We start from the raw sequence: 21430 nt of genomic DNA, 5'->3' as shown, positions 1-21430 counted from the left end.
TGCTGATTATTATCATTTTCAGTCACTCCAGTTTGTATAATTTTTCAGTGCTTTTGTCCTCACAAGTACTCTTAAAAACATAGATAAGAGATACCATGCAGTAGTGTGAGCGTGTGTGTTTTTTTATATCTTCACATATTAGCAATATTGTTAGAATTCCAGGCCAAAGTAGACAGGAGATCAGATATCTAATCCTGCTTTTCCATTCATTTCTTTTCCAATACTGGGCCAGGCTGAGCCAGACACAGCAGTACATGCAGAGCAACACATAGAATTTATGCTACATGTGATAGATAGAATTTATATAGTAACCAGAAGTATAGAAAGGAAGTGACAAGCAATTGCATCTTATAAATCTGCAAATGGTTAAATCACAATTAATATTCCATGGGCGCCTATAATAAACAGATAATGCTAAAAGTATAAAACGTCTGGCTTAAAAAATGAATGGAGGATAGATCTGGAGTCTTCCTGTTAATGCTCTGCCTAGAATACTTTGAAACTTGCAAGGTATGTGATGAGAATGTCTGTCATTCTTTGTCATTTGTTTCCTCATTAAATAAATAACTTTATTCCTGTATTTACCCATCAGTCAGGGAGTTCATGATTTTGTCATGACAACCTCAACACTATATATAGAGAACCATTGTCTTTAGCCTCACTGATCATCTCTTTTATCATTAATACAAAGTGGACAAATAGTAGAGGGGAAGAGTGGCCATAATCAAAAGAAAAAAAAAGTAATAAGTATTGGTCAGTTCAGGCCATAGAGAGAACTGGTGCAGCACAGCGCTGGACAATACTTTTCACTGATTTTGCCAGTTTATTTATGATATCCCTGCTGAGTTTGCCAGTTAAGATATTTTTGACAGTGATACCGCAAATTAAATCAAAATAGAGTTCAGGTGGCTGAACTTGGAGGAAGTCCTCCCTCAATTGTTTTACAGTAACCAGCAGCCAATCAAAGAATTGTTATTTTATCAGGTGACTCTGGAGTCTTGACTTATCCAATGTAACAGACTGCAGTTATGTCAATTGAATGAACAGTGGAAAGTGGGATGATAATGAGAATGTAAATTCAAGATAAACACAAAGTGAGCAAAATTTAATATCATGGATGGGTGATGTGCCCATTATGTGGAATCACTTTGGCTTTAAAATCTAAGATGTTGATTAATATCAGGTGCCTGAAACAACTACCACAGAGTGATGTTAATCTTGAAAGGAACCACTACAAATTCTTTTTTTTTTTTTTTACGAAACAGTCCAAATGAAAGAGTGTGAGGAGTGTATGATCATGAAAGTTTAGGTTGTCTGCAGAAGCCTACCAGCTTGTTCATACATAGAAATACCACAAAGAAACTATCCATTAAGGAGGCATTTACAGATGCACCACATTATACAGCCAGCTATGGCTAAAGCCAAGGAATAGCTAATTCCATCACATACAGTGCAATCTACTCAAAGGTATTGCTCTGTTATATATGGCTGAGCAGGGTAGTTTCAGAAATGCTAAGGGTGCTTGATAAAAAAAGATAATGTTCCATCAAATGCGTATTTTTTTCCAAACATCTTCGTCAAACTGCACAAAAGATGCAACAACAAGATTGTGGCTGAGCTAACACAAATTAAGCACTTTTTAGCAACCATAGATCTGTGATATGTGCCATGGAGTCCCTTATGGGTTTACATTGATGACGAGTGGAAATTGCAAATGCAATGCCTGCAAACGGGTTATATCTTGAAGCATTACAAACTGGAAGAAGCTGCATACAGTGCAAGAGACACATTTTTGTCTTGTGGTGTGCATCACCACAGATAACACAACAAACATGTAATGGTCATTAGTGTCAATGGATGGACAAGACTTCAGTGTTTGGCTACTCCCAGCAAAAGGTAAAGATATATTTCCATACACGTACAGTATGTAGAAAATTCTGTATGCTAGTATGTAAATTATTTACTATGCTTTTAACATCTAGAATTCATTTGTTTCTTCATTTTAAAATTCTGTGTAAATTAATATGAAATACAATTCTTTTATTTAATAGTACATGCTTCTTCTTAGTTAATACTAAATGATTTTTTAAATTTCTTAGCACAGAAATCTGTTAAAGAAGTTCATGCTAGGGGGAAGCAACTTTCCTAAGCAAGGTGATCGCTGGCATATTCACATGTATTAGGAAGGAAGAAGGGATCTGGCCTGAGTCCAGGGCGGGTATAAACTCCAAGAGCACCAGCTCACAAAAAGTCCTGGAACAATGGAGAGACTTTATACTGACAGGAAGATGAGGTAATTGGTCCCAACATGGAAACATAGTGACATGATGGAGTCAATCAAGAAGTCTTATTCTCAGCAGAAGTCATTTCCTCAGTGAAGCCTGTCCTACACGTTTGAAGTAGAGGATAGTAATTCAGAACCAGAATATGCAAGGTTTGTTTAGAGTAAAATCTTAACTTACCTAGAAAAGAAGTATTCAGAATCCTGCACAGCTGTTTTACTCAACTTGGTGAGCTTTACATAACCGCATACAGAGTCTCAACAGTCATCGCCAGGATATACATACCTGTATGTAGCGATCCACAGAGACTCAGAGTCATCATTTTTCTTGTTTCTCACCTGTCTAGGTTTGGTAAGCCACTGCCTAACTGGTTAAAATCGGCATACAATCGCAATGTAAAGAAAAAGGTCCAGAAGATCCCTGGGAAGGTTCTTTAAAGACAACATGTCTGCTCCATTTGCCTCTGCTATGAACTTTCCAGACGGAAATGTTGAAGGAATGAACATGAACCTCTGGAATCGTAGAAAATACACTGTGTAAATTTTCATAAACCTTGCAACTTACTAAAAGCCCCATAACATTACACAGGTTTTCCATTAATATTCAGTTGTAGATTTCATTTACATAATCTTACATAATTGGAGGCTACCCAGCAACTCAGTCATACCAGTCTGTGATTCTCCCTGGCGAAATTGAACAGGTTTAATATTGTCTTAAATCATAGGGGAGGCTCTGTGTGCTTGACCAATGATAATCAATGAGCGCTCGGCTGGAAATGTAATGTATATAATGCAGCTTGGAGGAATAAGTAGCATGTGTGATTTGGACCTTATAAACAGAAGAGAAGCTCATCTGCCTGATATTGTTTATATAACATGACAGAATTGGGGGGGATTGAGAAAGAGATTGCAACAGACCTTGCTGTGCCTGGAAAGCATTCATGCAGCACTGGCACTGTCAAGCAACACATTATTTACTGTCAAATATGTTGCAAATGTGAAACTACGCTGGAAAGCCGTCATGGAGTCCTGCGGTTTGACATGTCCTGCGACTTTAGGTGACTATGGATTAGGAGAAGAGAGTGATGGAAGAAAGCACGACCTGAGCGCAAGTTGGTGATTGATCAACCCCGGCTCGATCACCATGGTGTGGGTGTTTGAAGTTAAAAGACCTAAAACTTCCAACGACCTGAAGAACAGTGAATAAAAATGCACCAGTAGACAAACTCTGGAGCCCACTATGAAAGAAATACTATTGAAATGTATCACTGAGAGTGGTTACATGCACTTTGTTAACCTGGTCATTCATAGAAACCTGGTTTCTAAAATGCCATGTACAGTAAGCCCTTATTCCAGTTAGAGAAACCAGGTTAATACACATAGATTTCTCTGTAAGTACCATTTAAACAATCTAGATAAAAACAGTCCATTCAGCCCAAAAAAGCTAGACAGACCTATCCTCTTAACTCTTCCAAAATAACATCAGGGCTAGTTTTGAAGGTCCCTAAACTCCTACTGTCTACCACACTAGTTGATAACTTAATTCATGTGTCTTATGGTTATCTGTGTGAAAATAAAAATTTACCCTTAAGAAGATTAAATCATGTTTCCTTCTTTATTTACTTTTGCTTAAACTGAAAAGGCTCAGCTATTTTAATGTTTCCTCATAACTCATCCCCGGCAGCCCCAGAATCAGCCAAGTCCTTCTCTGGACTTTTTCTAGCACTGCTATGTCTGTTTTATATCATGGACACCAAAACTGCACCCAATACTTCAGTTGAGGCCTCACCCACAAGTTATAAAGTTTGAGCAGAACCTCCTTGGACTTGTACTCTACACATCAGGGCGCTACATTCTGTTAGCCTTCTTAATGACTTCTGAACACAATCTGGAAATTGATAGTGACGAGTCCACTATGACTACTAAATCCTTCTTAAGTTTCAGATCTTCCATTGTGTTTTGAAATATCACATTTTCACATCATACATGTAATAGTTTATATTTACTTATAGTAAATGTTATTTACCCGAGTCTAACTTCTGATCACATCCATCTGTAATGATTCAACGTTTTCTACATAAACTTCCATCCCACCTAGTTTACTATCAGGAAATTTGACTAGCTTGTTGATATATTCTTATCAGATCGTTTATGTATATTAAAAAGAGCGGTGGGTCCACCACGGACCCCTGACAGACACCACCATAACCCTTTGCTTCCCTTTGCACCTACACACCGCACCTCAGATTTCTACCTTTGTAGTTGAATCACAAGCCCCTCATGTGAAAATCCAAATAGATAATATTATATGCCTCCTCTGATCAAAATACATGTATTCCTTCTTCATAGAAATCTCACAAATTAGTGTTAATATAATCTCCCATTTAAACTCATGTTGCATGGTCATTCAAAAGCAAATACAGCTGAGTTTTTAATTTTATTCATGAAATTTAAAAATCTGCAATTTAGAAAAGTATGTATTATCTGGTTGTAATTTAAACAAGAACCTATATTTCTTATCATGAAAACTTTGCACTTATTATGTAAAAAGTCAATAACTTAATTCTATTAGCTTTAGAACCATATTTTCCCCAATTGTAATGTACATAATTTAAAATGTTACAATAAAATTAATTAAACTGAAAAGCTCCAATAAAAGGCGTCAAATTTTGGCCTGGTGCAAGAACAGCTATTGGTGTTCCTTTTCCATTTTACAGACGGGCAATTGTTGCAGTTACAGTACTGCCCATTCTAGCCACTCATTCCTCTTCTCAATTTCACCCTCTCGTCTCCAGTCCTTCAGTCAAGTCTATGTCGTCCCCATGTAAGTGAGCTCTGCCATACCATCTCGAATGCCTGGGAAGTATTCCAGGGTGGCCCTGTGAATGCGGTACTGATACAAGCCGGATGATTTAATATAGCGCAGGAAATGAGGTGCACCAGGAAAGATCACATTGTCTGATAGTATAATGCTCCCTTTCCCTATTAGTCCACTTTCTTCCAGCAGCTGGAGGTCTCTGAGATAACATCTCTTCCAGTGATCCATAAACACAAAGTCTATGTGGTCCACTCCAAATCGCTCCCGAAACTGAGGAATCACATCTTCTGAATGCCCATTGATTAGTTCCACCTAAAATAAGAAATAAATAATGTGACATGTTTCATGTTTTACAACTTTATGACAACTTTATCGCAATGTGAAATAATATTTTTCTATCAATTCTTGGAAAATTATTGCCCAAAGCGGAAAAGACAATCATAACGAGGAATGTGCTTGTGGAACTGGGCATACATAAAGGAGTTTAGAGAATGTGCTTACACTATTAATGACACGTTATAAGTTCCAGTACAGAAGAATGGTACAGCATGGTACTTTCTTTATTGTAGGATAACAGGTTCCACACTTCTGGACTCATAATTTACATCAATATTTTCTTTGTACAAGATACGAGCATTAGTTTCATATTCTCTTTCACAAAACAGGAGAACTCCGGTCTGCAGCAATATCTACTTGGGCGCTTCAGTGACGTTTGAGGCGGACGTCATCAGTCACGTGCTTGTAAAACGTCATTTAAACAATACTATCGCAGACTGCGATGTCTCGATGCCAAACGTCCCGACGCTAAATAAATCTCCTCTTGTCGTTAAGTAAAAATGTATTCGGAAACATTTAAAGTGAAGAGAAGTTAAAAAGATAAATTTTCTGGCATAACACTGGAAGCCTCGTATTTTCATTGACACCACGAGGGCGCGCTCGTCCCGTAATTATCAAGTGCCTGTCTAATTCGTTTGTAATTTATTTTGGTCTGGCTAAATTACATAAAATACTGAAAAATCTGTTATCCCCCTTAGCAGGAAGACTGATGTATGCCGCATATTCTACAGAACACTGGTTTTATGGTAATTAAATATTTTAAGGTGAGCGTTGAACTTTGAGCAGAAGTCAGAAATATTCAGTAAAGAGAGGCTGAAGTGGCATCTCAGTGTGTGGGACAAATGAACTGATTGATGATTAGACAGAGAAAGAGGTCGTCGTGAATTTAAGTTACACATCACTGGGTGTAAGATCTTCTGATATCGAGAGCACAGTCTCTTCACCTCTCCCGTTACGCTGGTTTTAGCAGTTCTTTCTTTTTTGTTTCTAATTGTCAGCATGAACGGAATGTGTACATTGGACATTTACAGTGGTGTGAAAAACTATTTGCCCCCTTTCCTGATTTCTTATTCTTTTGCATGTTTGTCACACAAAATGTTTCTGATCATCAAACACATTTAACCATTAGTCAAATATAACACAAGTAAACACAAAATGCAGTTTTTAAATGATGGTGTTTATTATTTAGGGAGAAAAAAAATCCAAACCTACATGGCCCCTGTGTGAAAAAGTAATTGCCCCCTTGTTAAAAAATAACCTAACTGTGGTGTATCACACCTGAGTTCAATTTCCGTAGCCACCCCCAGGCCTGATTACTGCCACACCTGTTTCAATCAAGAAATCACTTAAATAGGAGCTGCCTGACACAGAGAAGTAGACCAAAAGCACCTCAAAAGCTAGACATCATGCCAAGTTCCAAAGAAATTCAGGAACAAATGAGAACAGAAGTAATTGAGATCTATCAGTCTGGTAAAGGTTATAAAGCCATTTCTGAAGCTTTGGGACTCCAGCGAACCACAGTGAGAGCCATTATCCACAAATGGCAAAAACATGGAACAGTGGTGAACCTTCCCAGGAGTGGCCGGCCGACCAAAATTACCCCAAGAGCGCAGAGACGACTCATCCGAGAGGTCACAAAAGACCCCAGGACAACGTCTAAAGAACTGCAGGCCTCACTTGCCTCAATTAAGGTCAGTGTTCACGACTCCACCATAAGAAAGAGACTGGGCAAAAACGGCCTGCATGGCAGATTTCCAAGACGCAAACCACTGTTAAGCAAAAAGAACATTAGAGCTCGTCTCAATTTTGCTAAGAAACATCTCAATGATTGCCAAGACTTTTGGGGAAAATACCTTGTGGACTGATGAGTCAAAAGTTGAACTTTTTGGAAGGCAAATGTCCCGTTACATCTGGCGTAAAAGGAACACAGCATTTCAGAAAAAGAACATCATACCAACAGTAAAATATGGTGGTGGTAGTGTGATGGTCTGGGGTTGTTTTGCTGCTTCAGGACCTGGAAGGCTTGCTGTGATAGATGGAACCATGAATTCTACTGTCTACCAAAAAATCCTGAAGGAGAATGTCCGGCCATCTGTTCGTCAACTCAAGCTGAAGCGATCTTGGGTGCTGCAACAGGACAATGACCCAAAACACACCAGCAAATCCACCTCTGAATGGCTGAAGAAAAACAAAATGAAGACTTTGGAGTGGCCTAGTCAAAGTCCTGACTTGAATCCAATTGAGATGCTATGGCATGACCTTAAAAAGGCGGTTCATGCTAGAAAACCCTCAAATAAAGCTGAATTACAACAATTTTGCAAAGATGAGTGGGCCAAAATTCCTCCAGAGCGCTGTAAAAGACTCATTGCAAGTTATTGCAAACGCTTGATTGCAGTTATTGCTGCTAAGGGTGGCCCAACCAGTTATTAGGTTCAGGGGGCAATTACTTTTTCACACAGGGCCATGTAGGTTTGGATTTTTTTTTCTCCCTAAATAATAAAAACCACCATTTACAAACTGCATTTTGTGTTTACTTGTGTTATATTTGACTAATGGTTAAATGTGTTTGATGATCAGAAACATTTTGTGTGACAAACATGCAAAAGAATAAGAAATCAGGAAGGGGGCAAATAGTTTTTCACACCACTGTATACAGTAAGTCATCGCTTATTATTTACACAAGTATTTACTGTTTTTATTTAATTATTCGTTTTTCAGTTTTAGGTTTTTATATATGTTTAACTGACCTCAATAATAAAAAAAAATGATTATTCATTAACTTAAGAGCTTTATAATTCAGTTTCATTAAAGAGCATCAAGCAAAAGTAAAACTGATTTAATGTAGGACTTATGCAATACTATAAAATGGTATTCTGCATTTGGTGTTTTCTGAAGCTTGACTTCATCTTGGATGACAATTTTCAATTTTCATTAATTAAAAGTAATACGACATAATTGCACATTGTAATCTTTGCATTTGTTCCCAATAGTTGTCTTTATAGAACACCACTAAGTATTTACATGTACTTTCAATTTTCAAACTTTCCATTGTGTATTGATATCTAACATTTTTACTTCCTATGTGTAATTCTTTACATTTACTAACATTAAAATTCACCTTCCACAAATCTGCCCAAACCTGTATGCTTTCCAAGTACCGCGGTAATGATTCAACAGATTCGAGATTATCTGCCAGTCCTCCTTGCTTGGTATCATCTGCAGACTTAACCAGCTTGTTACTTATATATATATAAATGATTTAGATAGGAATATATATATATATTAAAATTGAAGTAGCCCTAGCACTGACACCTGTGGGACATCACTCTTTACTTCACCCATTCCAATAAGGCTTCTCACTCCATAACGCTTTGCTTCCCACCTTTTAGCTAATTCTGCACCCATCTACAAAGAAGACCCTGAACTCCCACTTTTTTTAGTTTGATCAAATACCTAACCTTATCAAATGTCGGTACTCAAATGTGGCACTTGGTGCCACAGCCCACCTGCCAAGTTGTTTTGCCTGCCTAAGGTAAAGTCATCCCTGATGGAGGATAGCAGGAATTGTGGGGTAGAGGGGTGCTTTCATCGGAATGGCTGGCCCAGCTCTGTTTCAGCTGTGGAATGGCCAAATGGGGGAGGCAGCTTGATGGCTGAGGTCTCCAGGACTCTAAACAAATCCAAATCATATTATGTGATATCATCTACTGTTAAATTCTGCTCCGTATTTGTAAAATTTTTATTTTTATACTGTGTTGAGGATTTGTTCTGTTTTATGTATTGTATTGTATTGACCCCCTTCTTTTTGACACCCACTGCATGCCCAACCTACCTGGAAAGGGGTCTCTCTTTGAACTGCCTTTCCAAGATTTCTTCCATTTTTTTCCCCTATAAGGGTTTTTTTGGGAGTTTTTCCTTGTCTTCTTAGAGAGTCAAGGCTGGGGGGCTGTCAAGAGACAGGGCCTGTTAAAGCTCTTTGCAGCACTTCTTGTGTGATTTTGGGCTATACAAAAATAAATTGTATTGTATAGTATTGTAAATGCTTTCTGAAAGTCAAGATAAATATCATAAGCTCCACTTTGATCATATCCTTTTGTTGATTCCTCAAAGAATTCCAGAATGTTCATAAAACATAACCTCCCTCTTCTGAACCCCTGCTGACTGTTCAGAAAAACTCCAGTCCTTGCCATGTGTTGCTCAGTCTTATCCTTAATAACTTCTTCCATTAATTTTCCTGCGATGCACATTACGTTTACTGGCCTATAGTTGCTGCTTGGTCACCCTTTTTTTATATAACAGGATAATATTTGCCATTTTCCAGACCTTCGGAATTTCCCCAGTGTGCACTGACTTCCTAAAAATATGTCTCAAGGGGGGACAGGTCTTTTGCAGCTGTCGCACCTCGCCTGTGGAACTCTTTACCTCATCATATAAAGGAGTCGTCTACAATTGAACTGTTTAAAACAAAATTAAAGACTCCTTTCTACTCACTTGCATTCAGTTACCTTCAGTAATACTGATGGCTTCCTCTTTGTGATTATATTACATTACTTCTATTTTTTATGTATATAACATTACTTCTATTTATTTTGTATTTTATTTTATGTTCATATATTTTATTTCTATATATGTTTTATGTTAATTTGTTCTATTTTTGTAAAGCACTTTGGCCACAGCATTACTATGTTTGTTTAAATGTGCTATATAAATAAATTGACATTGACATTGACATTATATACAGTATGTACTCGCTAGTCTCCTTAAGAACTTGGGAGTAAATATTATCTGGTCCTGTTGATTTGTTTGATTTCATTAGATTTAATCTGAGCAGCACTTCTCCCTCTACAATTTCCACAGCACTCAGTACCTCCTTAGTTGTCCCTGATACTGTTTGCGGGGAGTTATCCATTTCCTCACATGTGAAATTAAGCAAGCATTTATGTGAATTCTAACATTAACATTAACTTTCCAAGATTGGGTTTTGCAGTACAGTACTACTATTACTATACATTAGAAACTCACAAAATAGAGTTTTAACTATTATATAATTTTATTTTTTATTTACTACAGTTATAGCATTTTTGAGTTACATTTAAGTATAAAAACAGCTATATAAATAAATGTTGCTATAAAAGAAAAGTTGATCTCAATAAATGAAGGGACGAAATGCACTTGATGCAAAATGTCTGTTCATTGGAAAGAAAAATTGTACTGAGGACTTGGAATTTGTACAGCGCACAAGAGGTCCATAAACCTGGATCAAGTAGCGCCTTTTTATTCTGCTCAGAATGTTAGTTAGTGTGTTGTTTCAAGAGATTGTATTATTGAGCATTATGGCAGAGTTTCATCTTGGGTGTGATTTTTTTTTTTCTTTCATTTTTTTACCCAGAATTAATTTTTCTGAAGGTGCCTGAATGATCTGAAGATGGCAAAACATGAGAAGAAAAAATAATGTGGCTGAAGTAATGTTCTGGATCAAAAACAGCTTCTCGTGTTCAGGCAGATTATTTGTTACAAATAACCTCAAGTCAACACCGATGCCTTATTTGTATTGGTGCTGTGCCAGTGGCTGTAAACAAAGCCTCATTAATAAATTTTAAATGCTAAAAGAAAAGGTGATGAAAGGTTGGCATTTTTACTGAAAATGAGTTTAAAAAATTCTCACACATATTTTATTGGGGAAATAAATTATTTATATTAGGAAGTAAATGTTTAAACACTTAATGATGCATAGCCAAACAGCCTAAAAAAATGGTAACCCAAAAGCACCTGTAATGAAATGACACAATATGCCTGTCTGCAGTATCCCCAATTAGCGTGCGCCATTGCCTGACTGGGTAATGCAGTGGTGCTGCCTCACAGTAAGGAGACCAGTGTTCACGTCCCGGGTCCTCCCTGGGTGGCGTTTGCATGTTCCCCCTGTGTCAGTGTGGGTTTCCTCCAGGTGCTTCAATTAGTTACATTGGTGATGCTAAATTGGCACTAGTGTGTGTGTGTGTGTTTGCCCTGCAATGAACTGGCACCCTGTCCAGGGTTTTTCCCCGCCTTGTGCCCTGTGCTAGCTGGGAAAGGCTCCAGCAGACCCTCGCGACCCTGGTCAGGATTAGGCGGTTTAGAAAACTGTCTGACTTCAGTAGCCGTTTCTTCTGTTGGTTTTTTTTGCTCCCTGTGTTTATTATTCAGTGGTGTTATTTTAATTCTCAGGTTATCAATTGACATTTGTACGTGAGTATATTGGTGTTCCTTTATTCATCAAGTCAATTGTGTGCATTATGCCTTTTTTGCATTCAGTTAATTAAAAAAATCAAAGGCTTTACAGAATTTTAGAAGAATTTCGCAGTTTTATTCTGTTGCACCCCTGTGTACAATTCTGTGTACCTTCAGGTCTTTCATTTCCTATGACAATGGGCATTTGGTATCAAATGGGACTCCACATTGGGCAGGCAGTGGGGCTTTCAAGGGCGTGTTGTGATTTAATTTTATGTTTTTGTTTGATTTGTCACAATGAAAAAAAATTATGATTGGATTGCTTTTTTCCATATAGCAAGATGCCTTTCATTTTTTGTTATAATCTTTATATATAATAAGCTACTGTGGCTGTCCGTTTGTCTGTCCAGGATTTTAAATCACCTGTAGCTCGCAAATCGTTTGACCTGTTGACCTGAAATTTGGTACACATATACTAAGTGACGTCTACTATACGCTTTTGGGGTGATGATTGACCTCCAAGGTTATTCCTCTTTTTATTTTTATTTTATTTTATTGCAGAATCAACTATCTGCAGTGGCTAACAGGGTGGCCATGCGGCGCATGCGTATGGGCGCCGTTCTCATTCCCTACCACCTTCACCGTCACTTCCCCTACCTCTCCACATCTCAAATCATTCTTGAGGCAGATTGAAGACTTAAGTTCCAGCTTAAGTGAAAAATTAAAGAAAACATTCTAAGTAATTGCAAGACAAACACTGATTCAATCGGTTTTAACGTGAATAGAAGCTGACGAAAGAATAGCAGAAATGGGCCGCTAGGGTGGAGAAAAGAATCACTGCTCAGGAAGCAGCAAGCGCATCAACCTCTGAGCAAACAAATGCTACACATACAGAGAAAGAAGATGAAAACTATGAATGCACTAGTCAAGTGTATTCACTGCCGTTACTGGTACTTTATAGTCCATCCATCCATCCATCCATTTTCCAACCCACTGAATCCGAACACAGGGTCACGGGGGTCTGCTGGAGCCAATCCCAGCCAACACAGGGCACAAGGCAGGGAACCAATCCTGGGCAGGGGGCCAACCCACCGCAGGACACACACAAACACACCCACACACCAAGCACACACTAGGGCCAATTTAGAATCGCCAATCCACCTAACCTGCATGTCTTTGGACTGTGGAGGAAACCGGAGCCCCCGGAGGAAACCCACGCAGACACGGGGAGAACATGCAAACTCCACGCAGGAGGACCCGGGAATCGAACCCAGGTCCCCAGATCTCCCAACTGCGAGGCAGCAGCGCTACCCACTGCGCCACCGTGCCGCCCGGTACTTTATAGTTGAATTTAAAAATCAATGGGAAATTCCACTTCTTTTTATACACATCTTTACTGCAATATAGAATCAGAACGGTCTTTTGAGAAAAAAGCCAGGGCGCTCACAGGACCCAGCCACGCACACTTTCAGACATCACAAACTCGGGGTTACCAACTAACGTGACAGCCATAGCAAAACCACCTGGACGTGGGAGAACCTGAAGACTCCACTCTCACGGGACTTGAACTGCAGCTGTGAATCAGCAGTGCAACCAGTGTGTCACTGTAACTGGTAGGCGAACTTTATGAAGTATTTTTTACTTTGGCTGTTTTTTTTCTCCACCCGCTGCTGAATCTTGTAAGATAAGATGCTTCTTAAATCATAATAGAAGACAGTCAAAAAAGTTGGAAACAATTAATCAGAGTTGTCTGTTTAAAATGTTGTATAGACACTGACTCATTACCACAAAGCATGTTAAATCTTTCCAGAGTCAGCCTGTGATTATTTATATCACATGATTAATTGTGTATTATATCATTTTAAATTGTTTGATATATAAATGCTAAACAGTTTGAATGAGGGTGTATATATTTGTGAATTTCCCATCGGGATTAATAAAGTATCTATCTATCTATCTATCTATCTATCTATCTATCTATCTATCTATCTATCTATCTATCTATCTATCTATCTATCTATCTATCTATCTATCTATCTTTATTACGCTCAAATCCTTTTCAGTGCAAGTCTGGTCTTAACTCCATGTGGCAAATTTCTGCACACAACAATTCTCAGATTCAGTCATAATCAGTCAACAGTGGCACGAATTAATGAAATGAGGCGGCGTAAGGAACAAGACAGCAATCCAGCATGGACAGAATGCCAAGGCATCATAATGCACATTCATTTATCCAGGGCTTCAGGAGTTAAATCGCAGCATCATATTCCTACTTTAGTGTTCATGCAGTTAGAATCATCCCTGGACTACAGTGGTGTCATTCAGGTAGGGGCTTCCAGGGCTTTAACCCATGATCTAAAGAATTTAGCCCCAGATGAACTGGAACACTCTTGAATTTGAGAGCCCAGCCATTGCTCCTTCATTTAGCATTGTGAAAACTTCACGGGGGCACCCTCCCTTGCTTTTCCATCCGACTATTGTCATGAGGTAATGGCTTTATCAGCCCTTATAAGTGCTGGAGCTAACAACACTCATGCCCTTCATAGGCACCCAGTTCATTGCAGGGCACACTAATACATGACCAAATGGAGTTGGAGTTGCCAGTTAACCCCCACACATCCTTTGCAGGATTCACATGTTCTCATTCAGAAGGCCAGTTCGAGTTGTTGAGTCAAAAATACCACATGAATACTTGCAACTGGGACAATTCGGACAAAAAGAAGCTGCCCAGATTGTCTGAGTTGTGACATAACATTGACCTTTCACCTTAGTTAATTCTTTAAAATAAAACATATAACCTTGTCAACCTGAAATGCCATTTTTTTAGTTGAAGTGCTTTTGGAGTAAAGTGATATGTATTCAACATGTTTATTTTGCTCTTTATTTCCACAAAAAACATAGTAACTGTTATCTTCAATAGAGAACGTGAATTCAGCATTTGGATTGTGGGATGAAAACCAATGGAAAAAAAACCCATACAAGCAGTGACAGAGCAGGTAATTCAGAGCAGGTATTTGAATTCTTTGCCAATCTAGTAAACCCACTTTAAATAGGATACTCATCTTTAGCAAGTGGCAGCATCCGTGCAAGGCAGAGAGCAAGCTAGTAATAGAAACAAATCCATTGTAATAGATGGCCACTCACATCAGGTCAATTTAGAGTGGCTCAATCAACTAACATATGCAGGTTTTGAGATTTAGGAGGAAATTGGAGCTCAGCTCCTGGGGATAATTGATATAGATATTGGGAAAATATGTACACTCCACATGATCAGGCTCAGTCGAGCAGTGAGACCGCAGTGATGAACGTCATCCACCTTAGTATCCATCTCTGTCTAACATGGTGAATACCAATGCTTCACACAGTGCTACAGTCTGTTTTGGCCAGGATTTTGACATCAGGATTGCTTGAAAGAGTTCATATATCATTGATCATCCTTATTTACCATTATTCTGAGGTTTTGGTACACAGATGATGAATTTTGTGCTTAGTTTGTATTTTTAAATTTGTTCCAATTATGTTTTTTTCTATCATTATGTTAATCGCGGTATTGCAGTGATAAGCTTTGGAAATATGATTGATTTCTAATGATCATTATTATTATATGGGCGGCACGGTGGCGCAGTGTGTAGCGCTGCTGCCTCGCAGTTGGGTGACCTGAGGACCTGGGTTCGCTTCCCGGGTCCTCCCTGCGTGGAGTTTGCATGTTCTCCCCGTGTCTGCGTGGGTTTCCTCCGGGCGCTCCAGTTTCCTCCCACAGTCCAAAGACATGCAGGTTAGGTGGATTGGTGATTCTAAATTGGCCCTAGTGTGTGCTTGGTGTGTGGGTGTGTTTGTGTGTGTCCTGGGGTGGGTTGGCACCCTGTCCGGGATTGGTTCCTGCCTTGTGCCCTGTGTTGGCTGGGATTGGCTCCAGCAGACCCCCGTGACCCTGTGTTCGGATTCAGCGGGTTGGAAAATGGATGGATGGATACGCCTCTTCATTGGGGAGAAACACTACTTTTCCCTGATGGCAACACAAATTAGACGATCTACAAGTCTTCGACTTAAAATTTAAATCCAAACAATATATTCAATCTCTTTTCGCTGTTCCATTATTTCACCGAGTAATAATTTCCGTTTGTTTGCACTAATGCAATCTTTACTATCAGTTTTTTGTGACTTTCGAATTTTAGTACTTTCATTATCTCTAACCTGCTCTGCATGTCTATCGCGCCAACGTTTTTGAATTCTTTACAATGTTCTACTTTGTCATCTACTCTTCATTTTTTATTTCCGGCCCTGGGTGTGATTAAATCTCTTGGCACAAAGTCTCGTCTCGCAGGATGTGAAAGTATCTATCTGAAAAAGTCATGTCTCATCCCAGGATTTTTTTATTATAATAGAGAGATGTTGTTATTTTTGTAGTGATGCAAGAATCACCTTTTTTTTTTCCATGGATGTCACAATATGTGTACTGTTTCTATGACTGGTTGCTGGACACGTGATGAGTGTTACACAGCAGCTAACATTACACCACCAGTCCTATAAAACAGGGTGAAGTATTATGCTCAGAGTCCAAGTTTCTAAATTTTCTAAAGTACCCATGACTCACAACTTTTTCAGCTTTCCTATTTGACATTAATTTTTGCCTCTCAATTTGATTTTAGTATTATAATATTTTTGACCCATGGTTCAGATCTGTGCTACTAATTTTTGAGCCCCTGTTTGAGTGTTATGGTGTTTCTGACTCCCTGTTCACTAGTAGTTTTGGCCTTTATTTTCCCTAATCCCCTTTTCATACCTTCATTAAACCCCACAAGTTTATTTTCTCCATGGGTGCTGCTGACTGGATTTTAAAATTTTCCTCTCCTCCATTGTCAACTGGCCAGAGTACAACAATTAATACACAAGCATGGCTGGGCTCCATTCATGTTAATTAGTTTCAGGCTACTTTGTTTTCCTGTCTGTTTAAACACATCTGTGTCTTTATGCATCCTCATTATGTAATTATTAATCTGAAAAGTTTAAATTTGAATTTTACCCAAGACTCACTAAAGAAAGCAATACAAAAATAAGCTGAATTGACTCTCCCAGATCACTCCATCTTGATGCTTCAAGCCCACTGATTGCATATTTGGTTTTAAATCTGTTGAATTAGATTCCTAGTCACCAGCAATGTTTTACTGCAGTGGTTCTCAATTACAGCCCTGTGGCTGAAGATCCTCATCCTGACCAACTTCTCATTTTAACTGAACACTGAGCCAAATTAAACACCTCAAGTCAAGTGGCTTTGTTGTCATACCATCCATACACTGCATTGCAACATACAGTGGCATGAAATAACGTTCTCCATTACTACAATGCAACAGATACATAAGCACGAGACAAGTATAAGACAAGTAAAGAACTATAATATGCTATACTATAAATTAATGAAATGTAAAGGAATAGATATTAATAAATAATAAAAAAAACTAATGATATAAGCAACAGATGTAACGGATGTACTGCATCTAAATAAAGTACCGGGGCAGGTCAGGGGAGCAGCACAGAGTTCAGAGTCTGGACAGATAAGGGGTAGAAGCTGTTGAAGAACCTGACAGAACTGGTTTGGATGCTACAAAACTTTCTGCCATTTAGAATTATGACAATGAAGCCAAAGGAACAGTCTTTCACAATGTTGCAAGCTTTTCACTGCTACACCTTCCTGGCTATAGAGGTGATATTAAATGACCAAGTAATGTCAGCTACCAAGTACACAATAAGAAATTTGGTGCTCATGACCAATTCCACTGCAGAGTGCTCAGTCTGCAGTCATGTATGGACAGCTTCTCTTTCGTCTTGTCCACAATAAGAGACAAATTGTTACACTTGCACCAATCCACCAATTGTCATATCCACTTTCCATAACCTGACTCATCCCCATTACTGATGTGACCCACCATTATTGAATCATCAACTCAAGAGCGGCGTTTGGGGGGTGGCAAGTGGGGTGATGGCCCCAGGCCCCAGCGCCTAAAGGGGCCCCACTTTTGAGGTCTGTGTGACCCGTTCGAGTGGATTTGTCAAGTTATATTCTCCAGTTATATTTTGATAAAGTCCGTGTGTTATCTTGCAAAAATTTAGATGAATACTGTAATGAGAAAATCCGATGTATGTTAACATTATTTTTATTAAATTTGCACGCAAGTTTATACAGTCCACACATACCAGTAACAGCATTTGATGTAACTGTCCCAACGGGGAGTTGGTCAGCCCTAGGCCCCGCACACCCCTAAGGTCACCTCTGCATCAACATACTTAATTATGGTGTTAAAACTATGTGCAACCGTACAGTCGCCAGTCAGAAGAGTAACAGAAGTGGGCTGAGTACGCAGCCCCAGGGAGGGCCAGTGCTGAGAATGACGGGGCAGGAGGTGGTGTTTCCAACATACACTGACCTTGAAAACCACTGCTTTATTGCATATGACTCGGGCTTCACTCCAAAAGCTTACCGTGTCATCATCAAACCCTGCCAAGCGAATAATCTTCTCCGCTATTCTGCCATTCTCTTCGTCCATTTCGATGGTGTATAACCGAGCACCCAATTCCAATAAGCGGGCAATGCGGACAGCAGCATAGCCACAGTGTGTCCCCAACTCCAGCACTGTCTTTGGAGCCATATCTCCAATGAGACGGTCCAAAACTTTACCTGTTAAATGGAAAAAATGGCAGTTTATTATTCAAATAGCCTACCTGGCCTTAAACAAAGCACCTGTATAGTAAATACCATCCCAGTGTCTTTACAGAGTACTGATACATATATATATATAATGCTGCCCTCGCAGTTGGGAGACCTGGGGACCTGGGTTCGCTTCCCGGGTCCTCCCTGCGTGGAGTTTGCATGTTCTCCCCGTGTCTGCGTGGGTTTCCTCCGGGCGCTCCGGTTTCCTCCCACAGTCCAAAGACATGCAGGTTAGGTGGATTGGCGATTCTAAATTGGCCCTAGTGTGTGCTTGGTGTGTGGGTGTGTTTGTGTGTGTCCTGCGGTGGGTTGGCACCCTGCCCAGGATTGGTTCCCTGCCTTGTGCCCTGTGTTGGCTGGGATTGGCTCCAGCAGACCCCCGTGACCCTGTGTTCGGATTCAGTGGGTTGGAAAATGGATGGATGGATATATATATATATATATATATATATATATATATATATATATATATATATATATATATATATATATATATTCACAGTATTTATTTTCAACAATGAATTGCACACAGATGAACTAACTTGCTAAGGTCACAATGAGGATTAGAGTCAAGGATTAACTGGTATGGCAGTCTTGGGTTTATAGACTGATGCTGTTTCCTCAATGACACTGTGCCAGCATTACAGTAGATTCAGAAAGTATTCAGACCCCTTCACTTTTTACACACTTTTCTGCATTGTTGATTTATTTTAAATGGATAAATTTGCCATCTGTGCCTCTCAATCAACAATCAATAACTCATAATGACAAAGTGAAAACAAGTTTTCAGAAAGGTTTGCAAAAACTGAAATAATCTCATTGATATAATTATTCAGACCCTTTGGTGTGGCACTGCAAGTTGTGGTCAGGTGTTTCCTCCTTGAGATATATCTAAAACTTGATTGGAAACTCTGTGTATATGAGGTTCAGCAATACACACTTCATGTCAGTTAAAAAAACAAGCTATGAAGTCCAAAGAACTCTCTGTAGACCTTTGTGATCAAATTGTGGCGAAGTGTAGATCAGGAGAAGGGTGTAAAGCTTTGAGTGATTTTTAGCAGCACAGTGTCCTCAATAATTGTGACACAGAAGAAGTCTGGAACCTCTGGGGTTATTCTTAGAGTTGGCTGTGTGGCCAAACTGAGTAACCAGACAAAAAATGGCTTTGGTCTGAGAGTCACTAATAGTCACCAATAGTCACTCTAAAAGAGCTTCAGAAGCCCTGCTGAGATGGGAGAACCTGTCGGAAGAAAGACAATCTCAGAAGAACTGTATCAATCAGGCATTTATGATAGAATGGCTAGACAAAAGCCACTCTTGAGTAGAAGACATGAGAGCATGAAGAAAAAGATTCTCTGGTCTGATGAGACAAAAATTGAACTCCTTGGGCAGAACACCAAGCACTATGTCTGGCAAAGACCAGGCACTGCTTCTTTGTTTTATAAAGTGTCCTGTGATAGTGTATACTGTTAATGCTGTTAAATTGAAGAATCTTGTGCTACCAATTAGCCTAACATACTCATTTTTGAGATGTGGGAGCTCTTGAGGGACATGCAGAAGCCACGTAGACACCACACCCAAGATTAAGCACAGGAACTGGGAGCTGTGCCATTTGAGCCCGATCTTTGGTTCTTACCTTTTTTTGGTCCAATGTTGCTAAGGTATTCTATCTTAGTGCACCAGTGATCAAATGTGTCCAGTATGCTCTCTGCATTCCCAGGAAGTGCATGTGTAAACACATACTGGAAGGCGCGGTCTTCCCGAGAGCGGCCTGTTATTAAATCTTGCAGGCGACGCACAAGCACAGCCCGGTAGAAGAGCAGTATGTAATACCGGTATTTAATGAGGACCGTTAACAGGAATGGAATGAAAGCCAAGGCAATTGCTGGGGAAACCATCTCTGTTTTTTCTGCAAGACAAAAAAGGTGCTTAAATTTAGTCATCTGAGAGTTCACTGACTTGACAGAATCCAAAAAGTAGTCCATGTTCAGTGCAGCATTCACACAAGGCAAAACACAGCGACAATTATTATTGAAAACTCAAGCAAAAGATCCAGAAGCTAATGTCTTTAAAGTATCCCTAACTGACCAAGAATGACGTCGTTTGTGTTTTGTAGTGGGTCCAATGCTCAAATGGCAGAGTCACTTCCATGTCACATGACCAACAATGTTCATAGCAGTTTTAAACACTGTCCTGAAATGAGAAACACAAATTTGTGGCATCCAAATGAAGGAATAGTGATGAAAGTTTAAGACTATAAAAAACAAAATGAATGTACACCCAATGCACCCATAAACCAAGATTATTACAGGTAATAAGCGGAACACTAATAACAATGGCCTAGTTGCTGCTGTTCAGTGTCCCTTTTGGTGCCTGAGCCCTCAGTGCTTCTCATTAATTCCCTTGGTGTTTGATGATTGTGTCTCATCGGTGTATTAGGGGTTGTGTGATGCCCTGTGCAATGACCCCCTTGCACAAACTCAAGTTTCTGGGCACCCAGAGTCGTAACCAAATAGATTAGTGACTGAGAGACACAGATGCAAAATGTTTATTTACAAGTGTCAAAACAAAAAACAAGTGTAATGTCAAGCAATGACACACCAAAGGAGGTGATGATATATAATGGCACCTCACTTAGTTTTAGAGTAGTGTTTCTCACCCATTGGATTGTGACCCATTTTTGGGTCGCAGGCTCCTGCTCTTTGGCCCTGAGTTGCTATTGTTTATCTTGGTAGTGGGTTGTGGTGGGTCACGCCAGATCCAACACTTGCAATTTACCAATCAGGACCCCTCAACTTTGAAGATTGTTCTTGATTCACTAAGGGGGAGCCACTTTGATGATCACACTCAATTTCACCAAGTGGGAAATGGTGATTACACCCGATTAGCTGTCGCGATTAGTGTTGCAAGACACTTACTGTATAAGGGATAAAGGGGGTCGCGGCACCAGAAAGGTTCAGAAACACTTCTTTAGAAGATATGGAAATGGTAGACTTAAGAATAGTAGTAGTACTATTGCCATGGGGTGTAGAGTACAATTAAATTCCTAGTTGCATGTCTGCCCGAGTGCTAGAACTCTTAC

At 39.4% G+C, this 21430-nt stretch overlaps 1 protein-coding gene across 1 annotated transcript; it reads right to left on the bottom strand.

Annotated features, from left to right (window-relative positions):
- Positions 1–4937: 4937 nt before the first annotated feature.
- Positions 4938–20255, bottom strand: tomt (transmembrane O-methyltransferase). The gene is made up of 3 exons (XM_028799381.2): positions 19985–20255; positions 18119–18315; positions 4938–5411 (listed from the first exon to the last, which is right to left on the bottom strand). Exons 1-3 carry the CDS (start codon positions 20244–20246, stop codon positions 5091–5093), a joined length of 780 nt encoding a protein of 259 aa, XP_028655214.2. The 5' UTR covers positions 20247–20255; the 3' UTR covers positions 4938–5090.
- Between the last annotated feature and the right edge of the window lie 1175 nt (positions 20256–21430).

Source organism: Erpetoichthys calabaricus, chromosome 4 (genome assembly GCF_900747795.2).
Source record: "Erpetoichthys calabaricus chromosome 4, fErpCal1.3, whole genome shotgun sequence".
Taxonomy (NCBI): domain Eukaryota; kingdom Metazoa; phylum Chordata; class Cladistia; order Polypteriformes; family Polypteridae; genus Erpetoichthys; species Erpetoichthys calabaricus.
The sequence above is the reverse complement of the archived record's forward strand: the minus strand, read 5'-3'. Positions and strand labels throughout refer to the sequence as shown.